The 15,150-nt window shown below is 41.6% G+C and overlaps 1 protein-coding gene across 6 annotated transcripts in view; it reads right to left on the bottom strand.

Annotated features, from left to right (window-relative positions):
• The window catches only part of ADAM17 (ADAM metallopeptidase domain 17), a 63,289-nt gene that overhangs the window by 21,672 nt on the left and 26,467 nt on the right, over positions 1–15,150 (bottom strand). For all 6 annotated transcript variants that reach the window (XM_063442178.1, XM_063442176.1, XM_063442180.1 and 3 more), the window contains exons 7-8: positions 12,507–12,643; positions 11,126–11,212 (exon numbers count right to left, since the gene is read on the bottom strand). In XM_063442178.1, coding sequence (XP_063298248.1) covers positions 11,126–11,212; positions 12,507–12,643 — 224 coding nt within the window. The remainder of the gene's footprint in view (positions 1–11,125; positions 11,213–12,506; positions 12,644–15,150) is intronic.

The following is a 15,150-nucleotide window of genomic DNA, read 5'->3' as shown; positions in this document are numbered from 1 at the left end:
CCATTTTGAAGATTCGGTTATTGGTTGTCTAGCCATCACTATAAAGGCCCTTAACAAAGTCACTTAGATCTTTTTGCTTGTCCATTTTTACCTGCTTCCAATAAATATAATTCAAGAAATTACTATTTATTTGCTGCCTGATATATCCCACCCCTTGACAGGTGCCATTGTAACAATATAAACAATGATATTCACTTCACTTGTTAGAGGCATTAATATTGTGGCTGTCAGTGTATACATATTTTGTAAAGATATGTGGTCATTGTACACGGTAGAGAAATTTATATAAAAGTTAATTTAAAAAACAAAAGAGATATAAATGTGAATTCATTAAAATGCCATCTTACGAAATACTCAGCATTACTAGGATTTTTACTAGTGAGCTCTGTATCTTGCTTCAGAACTCTTGTTCTACACATCATTTCAGCACAGAAAGGGTTTATATCTGCATACTCCTCTTTCTGTTCCTTTGAGTCTCGTCATTTGGTTAACCAGGGCCCCCAGCCTTCTGTTCACCAGCTCAATCTTTCCTGCCAAGGACTTCTCCCGTCAACCATCTCACTGTCATGCCATCTGTGCCCGTCTTCTTATCTCTATACCCTACTGTGCTTGCTTTATTCCAATAGGAAACCGCATCACAACCACAAAAGGCTTTGATGATTTAACTCAACATCAGCTACAGCCTAGCAGTGTCTACATTACCCATAACCCTAACATTCGATCAGTGCGGTGTACCAATGTTACATGGCATCCAGTGACAGAAATGTATTTTGGCAAACCCTGGGCATGCCAGCCCCAGTAAGTTTGCTACTGCACTCAATTGCTGATTGAATACACTGACCATAACTACTACACTAAAAGCTTTCTAACACAAAGAGGTTAAATATTGGTACAATCTACGACAGACATTTAGGAGCCATACTTTAAAGAGACATTCCAGGATCACATACTCTATTTGTATTTATGTTATTGTGAATGCAATAAAATAAAAAAAATGTAAGAAAAACCATCCATAGTTACCAAATCTACATATTGCATGTAATAAATCTAACATGAAACAGACCATGACAAAAAGATGTCAGCTTGTCATACCAAATCTAACATGGCCTGCTAGTCATAAGTTAAAGTCAGTATGCAATGGAGCGAGCTGTCTCTGCGTGTTGTGACAACAGAGACAGCTTTTGGTATCCATTTGCTTACCTGCAGGATCTTTTTTTTTTCCAATCCTCTTTTTATTAGTGATTTAAGCAAGGTACAAGTACATAATGTAACAAGCAGGAAGGGGATCAAAGCTGGTACATGCGCAGCATACTGAAATATACATTCAGACATAGCACAAGCATGTGTGTGTGTACAAATGAAGAACATACAATAGAACAGAAATGGTACCTCAAACAGGAGTGAAAACGACATTTCGTTAGTCAACAAGGTGCTACAGGTTTGAGGTATCTCATCGTACTGTGACCTACCACAGGAATTGATCAAAGCAGAGCTTTGGCGGCCTCTTGGTGGAGTGTGAGGGTTGGGAACAGGTAGCAAAATCATCCCCAATGTCTAATGTAACTATTAAATTAAAACAAGGTGAGAATTTGCAATACATCACCTGCAGGATATTTTGACTCATATTATTGGTCTGCACAATTTGACCATTGCTAGGCAGAGAGCTACAGCCTTCCACAGTCTGGGAATATAACTTGCTCCCAGTGTTCGAATTCAAGGCTTTACAGTTCATAAATAGAATGAAAGAATATTTAAACAAATCCAAGATTCTTTACTGAAAAAGATTTGAAAAGTCAGCATCTATAAATTAAATAAATAAGTGCAACTAAACAAATCATCTGAAATGATATATATATATATATATATATATATATATGAGCTCTGCCCAGAAACAGTCCAACTGTTAATATAACGAGAACTGTTTGCACGATATCAATGTAACCTGGCAGCCAAGGAAAGTGGACTGGAATGCGCATGCGTGAACAATGATGACTTCACTGTACTAGTCAGTGGGGGCACTAGACGCCATCGAGTGAGCATGTATACGGTGTTCAAATCAAACTTAAAGTTAATCTTGAACATTACTCAGCAGAGACTATTTGGATGATTCAGAAGGCTTTTGGGGTCGATGCAATGCGTGCAGAGCAAATAAAACGCGTCAGAGATGGTCGATAATCTGTTGAAAGATTTGGCTCCCTGCAACTTCTGGCTTTTCCCAAAACTAATATCACCTTTGAAAGGGAAGATATTTCTGAATATTAACGAGATTCAGGTAATTACAACATGAAAATGCCTGCAGGGAATGATCATACTCACCAGAACAACTACATTAAGCTATAGTGTCCTTTTAATATTAATAAAAACAAAAACTAGCTCAATATTATAGACCACGGGAATATGCGGTAAATAAATGAACCTCAAATGCAAGTATTTTTCGCTCACATTTTAAATGTATAGTTTTTGAATATAATTTTAATGTATTATTCATATTACATACTTGAGAAAAGGACTGGTCTTTAATTCCGAACGTCTCTTTAAACGAGTTAACGTCCGCTTTAAATTTACAATAGACTTAGAATATTCTAATGAACAAAGACATTTTATTCTGACCGTGCACTTGCTGCCTAATAATATTTCCTACCTCTTGTTAGTATGCTACTAACAAAATAATTAACGTCATTAACTTCACCTTCAGTGATTTTAATAATGTGGCGGATCAGTGAGTATATACCATTACAACACCCGCGCCTATGACATTTGGATTTTATGCACTGCTTGTGCCAGGAAAGCCTAGCATATAATGCACATGGAGACAAAAAGCGCACACACACACACACACACATTAACAGTGCAAAAAGTCAAGAAGTAACAATTTACCTTTTAATGTTTTGGTTTTTTTAAGACTTCAATTTTAGCAATAATTATGGTATTTTGACTTTAAGTGCTTTCGTGAGCAGCAGAATTGCCAAAATAAAAAATTAACCAAGTTTGTAAAAAAAAACTTGTGTGTGTTTTGTAGCAGCCTCAAAACAAAGCAGTTTGAATAGTTAGTGGTCAAAATATTTCTGTTTAAACTTTCAGCAAACTCATGTATTCATTGTTGGCTGTTACAGTAAACAATGACCTAATTTCTTATATTTAACCTAAATTTTTATTTTGTCTGAAGTTTGTAGAAGCTTTGGCAATTAACACCCCTTCGCATTTCTCTTCCAAGCTTTCGTCTCTTGACCATACTGCCTTCTTTCACTTTTAAATGAAACTATATAAATAAATATTAGATATTAAATAATAGACGTTTCCGAATTGAAACAATTGTTGAGAAAGAATAGTCAAAAGATGACAAAAATCTCGTCAAAGCCTTCACATTTTCCACTTCAGATAAAGGCAAGTTTCGTCACTTCCAGAAGTGACTTCTTCGTCTCTTCCGGTTGCTGCCCCTCTTTGGAAAATATCGGTCATAGTCGTCAAAATTGGAAGATCCGCCAAAAAAACCTCTCAGGATCTCAACACAAAATTGGTGGAAATCTGGATTCCCAACAACCGTAGCATTTGAAGTTGTTAATAAATTCTGATTTGCCCATGCGCACCACAGGCGACAGTTTTATACAGTTGCTGGACATGTTCAACATACTCTTATGTAGTCCAATCAACAGAAGGACCGATACACATCAAGGAAGACCCATGGTGTTCTCATTATCCACCCAGAAATTTGTTCCATGGGAGATATCTACTTAAGGGTCACTGCATTTGTTAATTTTTTTTTTTTTTTTTAATTCTTTATTTTTCGGTGCGTTGTCAGGGGTACAAACATAGTATAGTGTGCCACAACAGCATACACAAGTAATTTTCACATTTTCCAAAACATTCTACCGTTGAGGTCGAGTCGTCTTGTGCACCTTTTTCTAATATATCCATCTGTTTGGTTATAGCGCTTTTACTGTCTCTACCAGTGATGGGTTTGTGGTCTATGGCGAGTCGCGCCTTAGGTTGACGCCTGAGTGGTGGTAAATCTCTGATAGGGGGTGAGCTCTATGAAGCCACCCGTCTCTAGGAGTGATATTGTGTGTGCTTACTTTCGTCTGCGTGAGAGTGGTGGGTGGTGTGGGGCGTGATGGTCTGTGTCTTGCTGGGGTACAGTCAGGGTTGACTGTTTGAAGTTGTTGGTCTGCCCCTTTGTGTCAGTCTAGTGGAGTTATGTGTGGTACTCCCTCATGTAACCTACCCTTTGTCCCCAGGGTAGTGTGGGGGGGGGGGGTGTAAGCGTCATGGTGCTGGCTGACCTTCTTATTACTTCTAGGTGTCTAGCCTGTCTATGTGAGGCACCGTCTGGAGTGCGTCGACTTAACCTTTTTCTGCACATTTAACTAGACAGAGCGTTAGTGTTAAGGAGGGAGAAGAAAAACAACCAAATAAAGATAAAAGCAAAACTAAAAAACACAATTATACGTTGTCCACAGCTGTCGGCAGGGGATGAGAGCAAAACTTTCCTGCCAAACATTACACCAAGGAAAATCTTTTACGGTAAGTATTGTCCCGGTTCAGGTATCTAGTCCGGTCTTCGGGCTCTTGGAGTTCTGGGCTCAGGTGGAAGATTGGAAGCCGCTGTGTCTGAGAGTGCACGGTGGGTCCCTTGGTTGGCTGCGCTCTGTGGTGGGAGGCCCAGTGCTGTGAGTAGGGTGGGTATGTCCGCTGGGTCCGTGGCTTTAAATGAGTTCTCCTCCTTGGTAATCCACAGGGACCTTGGTGTTGCCCATCTGTAAGTGAGGCCTGCTGTCTGTAGGATCTTCGTCAGGGGCTGCATAGATTTTCTCCACAGCATTGTGGCTCTGCATAGATCTTGGAAGAATGATATGTGGCTGCTTTCAAATTTGTAAGGGGTTTGTCCCTTCAGTGCCGCTAACAGGGTGATCTTGTCAGTCATTGTTTGACATCGGAGTATTATGTCGCGTGGTGCTGCAGCTGGGGCTTGTGGTGGTTTTGCTATTCTGTATACCCCATCAAAGGTAAAGCGTTTGGCTTGTGTCGCCGTCAGGAGGGAGGCTGCCAGTCGCCGCACGTAGTGCGGTAGTTCTTCTAGGGGGATGGATTCTGGTACTCCCCGTATTTTGATGTTTTTCCGTCTTCCCCTGTCGTCTAGTATATTCATCTGTTTGCTTGTGTCTGTTTGGGTCGCTTGTATATGTTGGACCTGGTCTCTCAGAGCCTTTAGGTCTTTTTTAAGGTCAGATATTTCTTTTTCATTGTCATGGGTGCGTACCTTAACGGCCTGTACCTCGGTAGTGAGTACCCCTAAGTCTGCTTCCCACATGCTCCTGAGGTTGCGCTGTAGGCTAGTGAGCATCTCCTGAATGTCTTGCTTGGAGGCCGGAGTTGGTACCTCTTGCGTGAGTTGTTGTTCACCTTCAGACCGTGTTGGGCTCTGTCGTGAGGCCCGACCGCCTGATCCCGTGGGTGGGGGGTCTTGCGGGGGTGAGTGTTCCCGGGAGCTCGCCGCCATGACTGTGGCCGGGGTTTGCAGCATCTGGCTAATGTCGCGCTGGGTCCCGCTGTAGCCCGCCGGCGTTTTATTGGATCTCCTGCCCATCCCTGCAACAGTGTGGGGTTCAGGCTGGGCTAGCAGCAGTGCTGCCGTGTCCGGGTCGCTCCACTGTGTGAGGCCGCCTAAGGTAACTAGAGGCTGGCTGCTCACGTGGTAGGCCTTGGTGTCGCGGTTGCGGTATTTCTTGCTTTGGGGCTGAAAAAAAGGCATCGGCCGCTTCAGGTTTATGTGCCGATGGCGATGCAGGCGTTGGTTAGTTCGTGAGAGGTAGGATGCCGCTGATATTTAGCATTTGTTAATTTTATCCAATCAATCAAGACACGTAGAATTGCAGTGTTCTTCTATAACATCACCTGCACAAAAGTGTTGCACACTAACAAAAATGATAATTCTGTAATCCATGACTTTTTCCACCGAGTCTCCTGAAGCGTAGTATAAAACCATTTACTCTATTTAACTCATCTTTGAATTAGGAGCCGTTTTATGTGTCTTTCACACTAGAATTAAGGTTCTCTTTCTTTTTTGTCCATGTGTTCCTTAAATGCTTTTGGATTCGGAGGTCTTCCTTTCACAACTTTGCTCATTTTCTTCTAGCTCAATACCTTTTTGTTCAAAATCTTATCTTTTCTCTTAATTTCTTACTCCTTGCTGTCAAGTCATTCAGCATTTCTCCTGTTTAATGAGTTCTTAACTAAAGTGGTCAGTGGTACCCAAAATTAGATCAAATAAAAGATATTCCACCCTGGCCAGAAGAAATTGGCTTTACCGTATATACTCGTGTATAAGTCGATCTCATGTATAAGTCGAGTGCAGTTTTGTGACCAACAATTGTGAAACATGCTATGCCTCGTGGATAAGTCGAGGGTAAAACTTGGGGCTATGAAATTCTGTGATTTTTTTAATTATATACACACACACTCATACAAACACACACTCTTCATTATACACGCACACACTCATACAAACATACACACACACACACTCATACAAACACACACACACTCTGCATTATATAAACACACTCTGTGTGTTTGTGTGAATGCAGAGTGTGTGTTTTTATGAGTGTGTATATAATGCAGAGTGTGTGTGTGTATTGTGTGGGGGAGGGCATTTTTATTATTTTAAATTTTTTTATTTAAAAATTCCAATTTTTTAATTTTAATATTATAATTATTTTTAATTTTAATATTTTTTATTACATTTATTTTATTTTATTATTATCTTTTTATTATTTAATTTTTTTTTGTCCCTGGTGGTCCAGTGGTGTGTACTGTGCAGGAGGGGGGCTGGCAGGAAGCGTTTACTTATCTTTCCTGCAGCTCCTGTCAGCTCCCTTCGCCTGCGTTCCGGTCAGCTCCCCTGTAAGTCTCGCGGTCTGCGTGCCACGCGGAGCGTTGCCACGGTAACCCATGGCAACGCTCTGACGCCGCGGCTCTTGCGAGATTTACAAGGGAGCTGACCAGAACGCAGGAGAAGGGAGCTGCAGGAAAGGTAAGTAAACGCTTCCTGCCAGCCCCCAACAGGACCACCAGGCTTGTAATGAGCACGGCGGTCCTGGTCTGTATTATGGCAATGTAAGTTGCCATAATACAGACATTGACTCAAGTATAAGTCGAGTGGGGGTTTTACAGCACAAAAAATGTGCGGAAAAACTAGACTTATACTCGAGTATATAGGGTACTTTTTTAGAGACTACACATATTGTTTAAAAGTATCAAACGCCTGAAGACCTCTTGGTTTCAATAGGTTGTAGGGCAATCCTGGTACCATATCCACTACAATGATCTGAAGTATTTATAGTGCCCCTTTATGTATGTGTATGAGTCTATGGGCTAGTTGTCTACATTTTTTAAGGTTACCGCCACCAAGGCCGCCATCAGAAATTTTGGGGCACCTGACAAAGCACAAGGTCTGGCCGCAGTGTGTGTTGTGTTAGTGTATGCAGAGTGTGTGTTGTGTTAGTGTAAATTAAATGTTTCTCCCCCCTCCCTGCTTACCTGTGTCCAGGGAGGGGGGAGATTCCATGATCCCTGGTGGTCCGGTGGGGGGGGGGGCCCGGCTCCCTGTTACCGCAGAGGGGGCCCAGCACACTGCTTCTACTCTTCTCTTCTAATAACTCTCGCGAGACCCGCGGAACGCTGCCATGGTAACCGGGTCTCGCAAGAGTTATTAGAAGAGAGAAGAGAAGAGGAAAGGCAGTCTGCTGGGCCCCCTCTGCGGTAACAGGGAGCTGGGGGCCCGTGGCTGCACACATAGATAGCGATATTCGCTATCTGTGTGTGCAGAGAGGGAAAGTGGGGCCTGAGACTGCCAGAGCAGTCCGGGCCCCCCAGGACCACCGGGCCCGTGACAACACTCGTGGTTGTCACCCCCTGATGGCGGCCCTGACCGCCACCTTTTGGTGACTAAGCACCAACTACACATAATGGCCAAACACTAGATTAAAATAAGACAGTATATAAAAATCTATGGATATACATATTATATAGATTTATTCACTAAAGTGATCATTGTCAAAAATTCCAAGTTATTTTCAAATTTAAAGCCAAAATAGTCAGAGAGGTATACAGAAAATGTAAAACTGTAAAATAGCTTCAAAGCCAACATGCCTGGTAGTTTAACACAGCAGAGCTAAACTCAGGAGGCAGGAATTTGCCCAGAGCACCTGCCTTGCAGAGACTTCTATGGTAAAAAGAAAATGCACACTTAAATGAATGCATGTTTCAATGGGGTTTATGTACTAAACTTTTATTTATTTAACTTATTTACTTTTTATTTGGGCTGTGGAACATGTTTTCATTTAATTGGGGTATAGCTACTCAATAGAGATTGTTTTTTCCTTTTTACATTTTTTGTTTTTTGTCAATCTTTATTTTATTTGTGCGTAGTGAGTACAACACATTTGCTTCGCCACAACAGCTGGCGCAAACTAATATGCAGACACATTAAGACATTGGTATGGCATTGAAAAACATTGCACATTTTTAGTTTTGTTTTGATAATCAGGATATGTAACAGGTTGAATATTGAACAGGCTTATACGATTCGACATACTGATCTAGTAAATTAATGCTTGGTTGCATAATAACAAGTTAACTCGCTAGAAAGGCAATATGGTAAGGTACGTCATATCACAGTAGCCGGTTAACCATGTGGGAGTTACATAAACATTATAGGGTATACAAGATAGGCTAATTTTACAGGTGTTTCCACTAGGGTACGGTATACATGTGTCAAATCAACTAATAAATCCAAGAGAAAACAAAATCGAAAGCTGATAGTTACCCATTTCCAAGCATATTACAAATCAGGCGCTTGTTTTGCATGCCCTGTTTAACATACGCTTTGCTCGCTTTAGCTATGGAACTAGCAGGGATATGTGCTTTTTATATGGTAGGTGGGTGAGTATTATACCACTGAGGTCTGGGAGAGTAGCAGATCAGTTATTAAGTGCAGACCGGTGATCGCGGTTCTTGGCTTCGCAAGGAGGGGGGGGTGACTTTTTATTCTAGGGACGTCATCGCTTATGTTAACTGAGAAAAAGGCTTATTTCATGCTTTGTGGGTGCGGGTGCCGCTGGGATCCTGCCTGCCAGGCGTTCAGTCAATTCCCTTGTGCGGTTTCCCTGTCCTGTGGTTAGACAGATCATGCCATGGGTGACAAGATTGTCCTTTCCCATAACCTTTCCAGCTTCCAGCTCTGTGTGGTCTGGGTGCTGGTTTGCTGCCAGGTAGTGGAGTTGCGAGGCCCCTGTACCTTGCCTCTTCGGCCCAAGGCCTTTGTGGAAGCCCTGACCTGTAGTCCATTGATCCCATCCTCAGGATCGTGGGCCCTAGGGTCTACCGAGTTGTGCATAGACCCATGGGTGTATGGACGGCGGTGGGGAGTTGTCACCCTTTGAGCCCCCGGCTTGGAAGAAGAGCGGGCAAGGCGGCCAGCTTTTATCTCCCTTTGTGTTGCTGGAGGTGCGGGTGGACGAGCGTTCCGCTGTGAGGACTGTAATAGCTTAGGTGGGTGACTGGCTACGATGGTTATCCTGTTGGGGCTGTGAGGTGGCAGGGGGTGATATCACCCAAGATTTGTTGGCTAGTCTGTCCCAGAATTGCTGGCATATTGCCTCAAACCGGTCGTTGAAGGATGCAAGCCACTCCTGTGTCTCCGTGCTTTGTAGCTCTTGCTGAGTGTTCCGCCCGGCAGCCATTTTGGATTCACCTTGTGTGTTTCGTGTCCACTGGCTGGTCTCTTTCCAGGCGTGTGCTTGCCCCAGTGGGGACCGGGAAAGCCCCGCCGGTCCTGGGTGGGGGTGGTCGGGGAGTATGTCGATCCTACGTGCAGCTGTGCCGCGTGGTCTGGGCTATCTGCCGGTTCGCCCTTCCGTCGGCAGGCCGCAGCGGGATCTCCGTAGGCAATTTGCTCCGGTGGCGTGAGCTTCCCCCTGGACTTCAGGTAACTGTGCGTTGCTGGATCGGTTTGTTGATGGGGCTGGCTGCCTGTTTTTCAGGCTAGTTAGTGAGGTTGTACAGGAGCTCACTTGAATTGCAGCCAGCCGCCATGATGCCCAGGCGCAACCCCCCCCTTCCCCCCCAAATTATTTTTTAATTTCGTCAAAGTAGTGTCTCTTTATGTCCCACAGCAGGTAAAGACTAGTTAATTTAAAGGACACTATAGTCACCAGAACAACTACAGCTTATTGTATTTGTTCTGGGGAGTATAATCAGTCCCTTCAGGCTTTTTGCAGTAAACCCTGTCTTTGCAGAGAAAGACATTACAGCATAGGGATACCTCCACTGGCCACTCCTTCGATGGCTACTAGAGGTGCTTCCTGGGGCAGTGCTGCATACTGTGCAGCACTGACATTCAGTGCCTCCACCCTCTGCATGCAGAGGTTGAACTTTCCTCATAGAGATGCATTGATTCAAAGCATCCCTATAAGGAGATGCTGACTGGCCTGGGCTGTGTTTGGCTTGTGCTGGCTCTGCCCCTTATCTGCCTCTTTGACAGTCTCAGACAATCCAATGTTTTCTTATGTGAAAGCATTGTGATTGGCTCAGAACAACACTTCTGATGAGGTGAGCCAAGCAGGCAGATCAGGGGCAGAGCCAGCAGCAGCAGCAGACTGGAGTAAAGGAATCCTTTGAATCCCCACGCTAAAGAGCTGGTCGTAAGTGCGAGCCGTTGCAAAACAGGTAGGTCGCAAAGTGAGGACCAGCTATATTACAAAACTTGAAATGAGTTCAGCTAAGTGCTGTAACATTGTTACTGTATGTTTGCACAAATCAGCATTTAAATAAAAGGTATGAAGCTTTTAAGGTATACATCTCCCAACATAGACCTGAATCTAGTTTATTTGAATCAACATCAAAATATGTTAGAAAAAATACTTTTTACATTATTTATATCCAGAAGTCACCATTAAAGTCTATAGATAAAACATCTGAAATGGGTTTTTACAGCAGATTGTGATCCAAACATATTAAATCGAAGCCACAGATGGATACATGTGAAGACTGAACCAATATTTGTATTATCTTAATGCAGATAAAATGGAATAAGTCATTTATTTATTCATTTGAAATTGAATCATACCTGCTCTATTTGTACTCCATATCCTTGCCACTGAGCATCCCAAGAGGTGTTTCTGTAGATGTCATCAACTCGGTCAATCAGCTCAATCTAAAATTATAGAACAACAAACGTCCGGTGAGTAATCTGCCAAAGTGAATACAGAAGTTCATGTAAATATTGTGTAGCTGAAGTACAGTTTAGCCTATTGTACTTTTCAGCTGGTCTGCTAAATGATTTTGTGGTTTCCGCCCTGATAAAAACTACTGTTTAAAGGAACTCTCCAAATAGCTAGCTGAAGTGCCTTATCTGTGAAGAGGATGTACTTTTTTCCCCCCTTTTACAAAAAGGGCATATTTCAACAGAAATTTACATATTTATAAATTAACCTTGCAACACCCCTTTGGCTGTCAATCAGGCAACTAGTCCTGTTACTTCCTGGTTGATCAGCTCAGCTTTCTAATTGTGCTGCATTGGTGTCTAACTGGACAGCCGCAGAAAGTCTGGGCTGTGTTAGAAGAACAGGGCTTGCAAATGCTGTAAACAGCAGATCTGCAGCTTTTACAAGTTGTTTTTGATATACCCACAATGAGAAGAAGAAAAAAAAAATGCAGCAATAAATGCATGCCTTTTTTCATTGGGGGTATAGCTACTGAATTGTTAAGCAAAGCCAAATAAAATTAGTTTGAAAAACCCTGCTGAAGCAAATCTAGAGGGAACAGCAAGTGGTGACCTAGATTTCAATCCTGACCTTCCTTTTGTTTCAATGGGAGAACCGTGCATAAAACAAGGAAGATAAGCTTCATGTAGATTTGAGTTAAGTGCTTCTCACGTCTCACTAAATCCTTTATGACTACTGAAAAGAAAAAAAAAAAAAAAGATTTTTGTACACTAGTTCTCCCCATATGTGCTCCAAACTTCCCTAATATAGCTGATCCTTGCCAGCCCATCTATTTTATGGACGACCTTCATCTATAGTCTTCCCACTCCCAACCTCAACTCTTGTCCAGTTAGTCGCTAGTCCATTAGGAAATCTCCAAAGAGTTACTTCACATGCAAAGACATTTCAACCAAACTACCGGTAGTCATTCATTTCCCTCTAAAGCCATGTTTTATAGCACACAATTAGTCCCCCTCCCACCCCACTGTCTACCCTAACCCCATCATCTCTTTTTACGCCAACATCTAACCATCATATATATTTATGAAAACAGTCTATATTGTCAGTACATGTAGAAATCGACCTTCCCTTCTGTATACACTGTTGACTGTTTTTCTCCTATTGAATAATTACGCCCACTGCTTTTTTTCTGTACAGAACATTGTTATGTGGGATTGATTTGTCTCATTTCTCACTGTATAGAGCAGGCTGTGACGTGTTGGCATTTTATGTAATTTTACTTACTAAGTAGTTTATGGTGGTGCTCTCCTCTCCGCGCCCCATGTGCTGGAAGAAACGGTGATCGGCTACCACCAGCATTTTGCAAGTGTTCTTTAAAGGGTCTGGCCCAGATTTCTGCCTCTTTTCCCGGTGCAGATGTTCTGTTTTAGGAAAGGAATAACATGGAGGTTAAGCAATGATTTATATCTTTTGTTAAGACAGTTTGTTCATAGTTTTTGAACTTTTTATTTTTGGTATTTCTAACTTTGCTTCCTCCTTCATACCATGTCCCAAATAGCGTAACATAACCCCATTTTTATTTTTTTTTACAAGTAAATATATTTTTACATGTCGAACTGGGTACTATTGAGATTTTATGGTTCCATCAAATCCATGTGGGCACTGACCGATAGGTACTCTGTAGTCATTAAACAGATTTCCATAAAAAGATAGAACGTGCACTGAACCAACCTAACCCTGTTTGCCAGTAACACACCATGAAGAGTTTAAGCATCAACTCCAACCAGAAACTTTCAAATCGAGGACCGGCAATTTAATTTCAAAATTGCAGAACTACAGAGTTACTATTCTGGTCTACATTTAGAAATGTGTTCACAAGCCGCAGCTGAGCAAGCAGGAGACCCTCATAACAAGACGCTCCCCTGCACCATAACCACAACAGTGTGTTCACTGTACAGCTCATCCTCAGCCAATGAGCTACCCCTGCATGGCAGAGATTGGCTCAGGACAGCCAATAGAAGCTCTTGCTTAGGAGCTTACAGCTCTCCATAGGAAGTACTGGAAGTGGAGAGCATGCCTGGCAGACCCCAGATAAGAATCAAAACTGTTCTAAAATGGTGCATTATAGTGGTTATGGTGCTTGGGACGTTCCTTTAAACAAAATAAAATTCAGAGTAAGTAATTATGGTAACCATAAAATTAATAGAGGCCACAAAGCTAACACATAGAAAGTACATATTAGAACGGAATGTCTTAAATGGAAGTTACTGAGAAACTAAACTTTTGTGTGTGTTTTTTAGTATATTATATATGTAGTAAAACAGTTTAAAGCAACAACTTACTGCACTGTTGAAGACTAAGTGCCTGCTCTGTCATCTGATAAAATAGCTATGCTTTAAATGCACTGCTGGAAGGGACACTCCAGGCATAATAAAGATACAACAATATATTAAATTAAATATATAAAATACTCCCATTTGACGTTCAAGCATTTACTGCAAATACCAAGACGGTGCAGCTTCTGCAATGAACTTTCGCCAAACCAGGACATGACTCATTTAACGTGAAGGGAAACTCCAGACACCCCCACAACCCTTAAGCCTTTTAGAGCTTTTGGCCTAAATAACTAGTAGTATGTTTGTATATTTTTTGCAGTGTAAAAAAAAAAAAAACATTCTGCATCTTAAATCTGTTTGCTCTGTCACTCCTTAAAATACTTCCATCTCGCTGATTACTGTACCTGTATGATGTCATAGCCCCTTTCTTACAAACGGCAACGTTGCTCCAATGACAGCTGGTCATGCCATCAGCAAACAAAGCTAATAATTACGGGTGTTGTAGTTCACTCAACTAAAAACGCGCATTCGCCATCACTGTTACCGGGGGCGGCACTTGCGTTCCAAAACTCCTGAGAACGTTAAGCTCACTTCCGCATGTGCCGTTCATTTCCTGGTTTGCATTCCAAACCTTTGTCATAACCTTTACTTTCACTTTCCATATCGCTGAAGTTTATTCCTTATTCCAAGTGTAATCATACCATCACATTTTACACTATTGGAAAAAAATTTTTTTTATTATTCCTTTTTAGGTATCAAGCTATAGATACCATAACTACTTATTTTATATTGTCTTAAGGTAGATCATATATATATATATATATATATATATATATATATATATATATATATATATATATATATATACACATATATATATATATATATACATATATACACACACACACACACACACAGCGCTACACACATATATACACACACACGCACATACAGCGCTACACCATATTGGATTTCTGAGACTTGTTAGTACTTTCCAGCTGTACAAAGCCAACTCCTGACCTAAATCCTGAGATATTACACACAAGAGTATTTTTGGAGTAAAAGTGACAAAAATGCAAGTGGAGTGGTAGAGAGGGTGGTCTTATGAAGAAGTGTAGTCCACAACATCTGGAGTGTCTAAAGTTGCATAGCCCTGGCCTATAGTGTACATCGAGATGTACTATATAAAATCAGTGCGGCCTAAAATCACTGTGGTCCATCGCGTAGTGCTATGTAAAACCATTGCAGTCCATTAGTGTATATTAAGTTGTGCCATATAAAAACACTGCGGTCTATAGTGTACATCGAGATGTGCTATGTAAAACCATTGCAGTCTATTAGTGTATATCAAGTTGTGCCATGTCAAATTACTGCGGTCTATAGTGTACACCCAGATGTGTTAGGTAAAATAATATAGCCAGTCTAAAAATCAGCATTTATCAAGCTGTGTAATGCCCCAGTCATTTGTCTCCATTTGGGTTTTACATTTGAGTATGAAGGACAATTCGGCTTCTTAATATTCATTTAACATAGATCAATGCTCCTAGCGGAAGTGACTAATCATCAAGTCATCATTTCCTTATTATTGTCTA

This window comes from Pelobates fuscus, chromosome 2, assembly GCF_036172605.1.
Source record: "Pelobates fuscus isolate aPelFus1 chromosome 2, aPelFus1.pri, whole genome shotgun sequence".
Classification (NCBI taxonomy): Eukaryota; Metazoa; Chordata; class Amphibia; order Anura; family Pelobatidae; genus Pelobates; species Pelobates fuscus.
The sequence above is the reverse complement of the archived record's forward strand: the minus strand, read 5'-3'. Positions and strand labels throughout refer to the sequence as shown.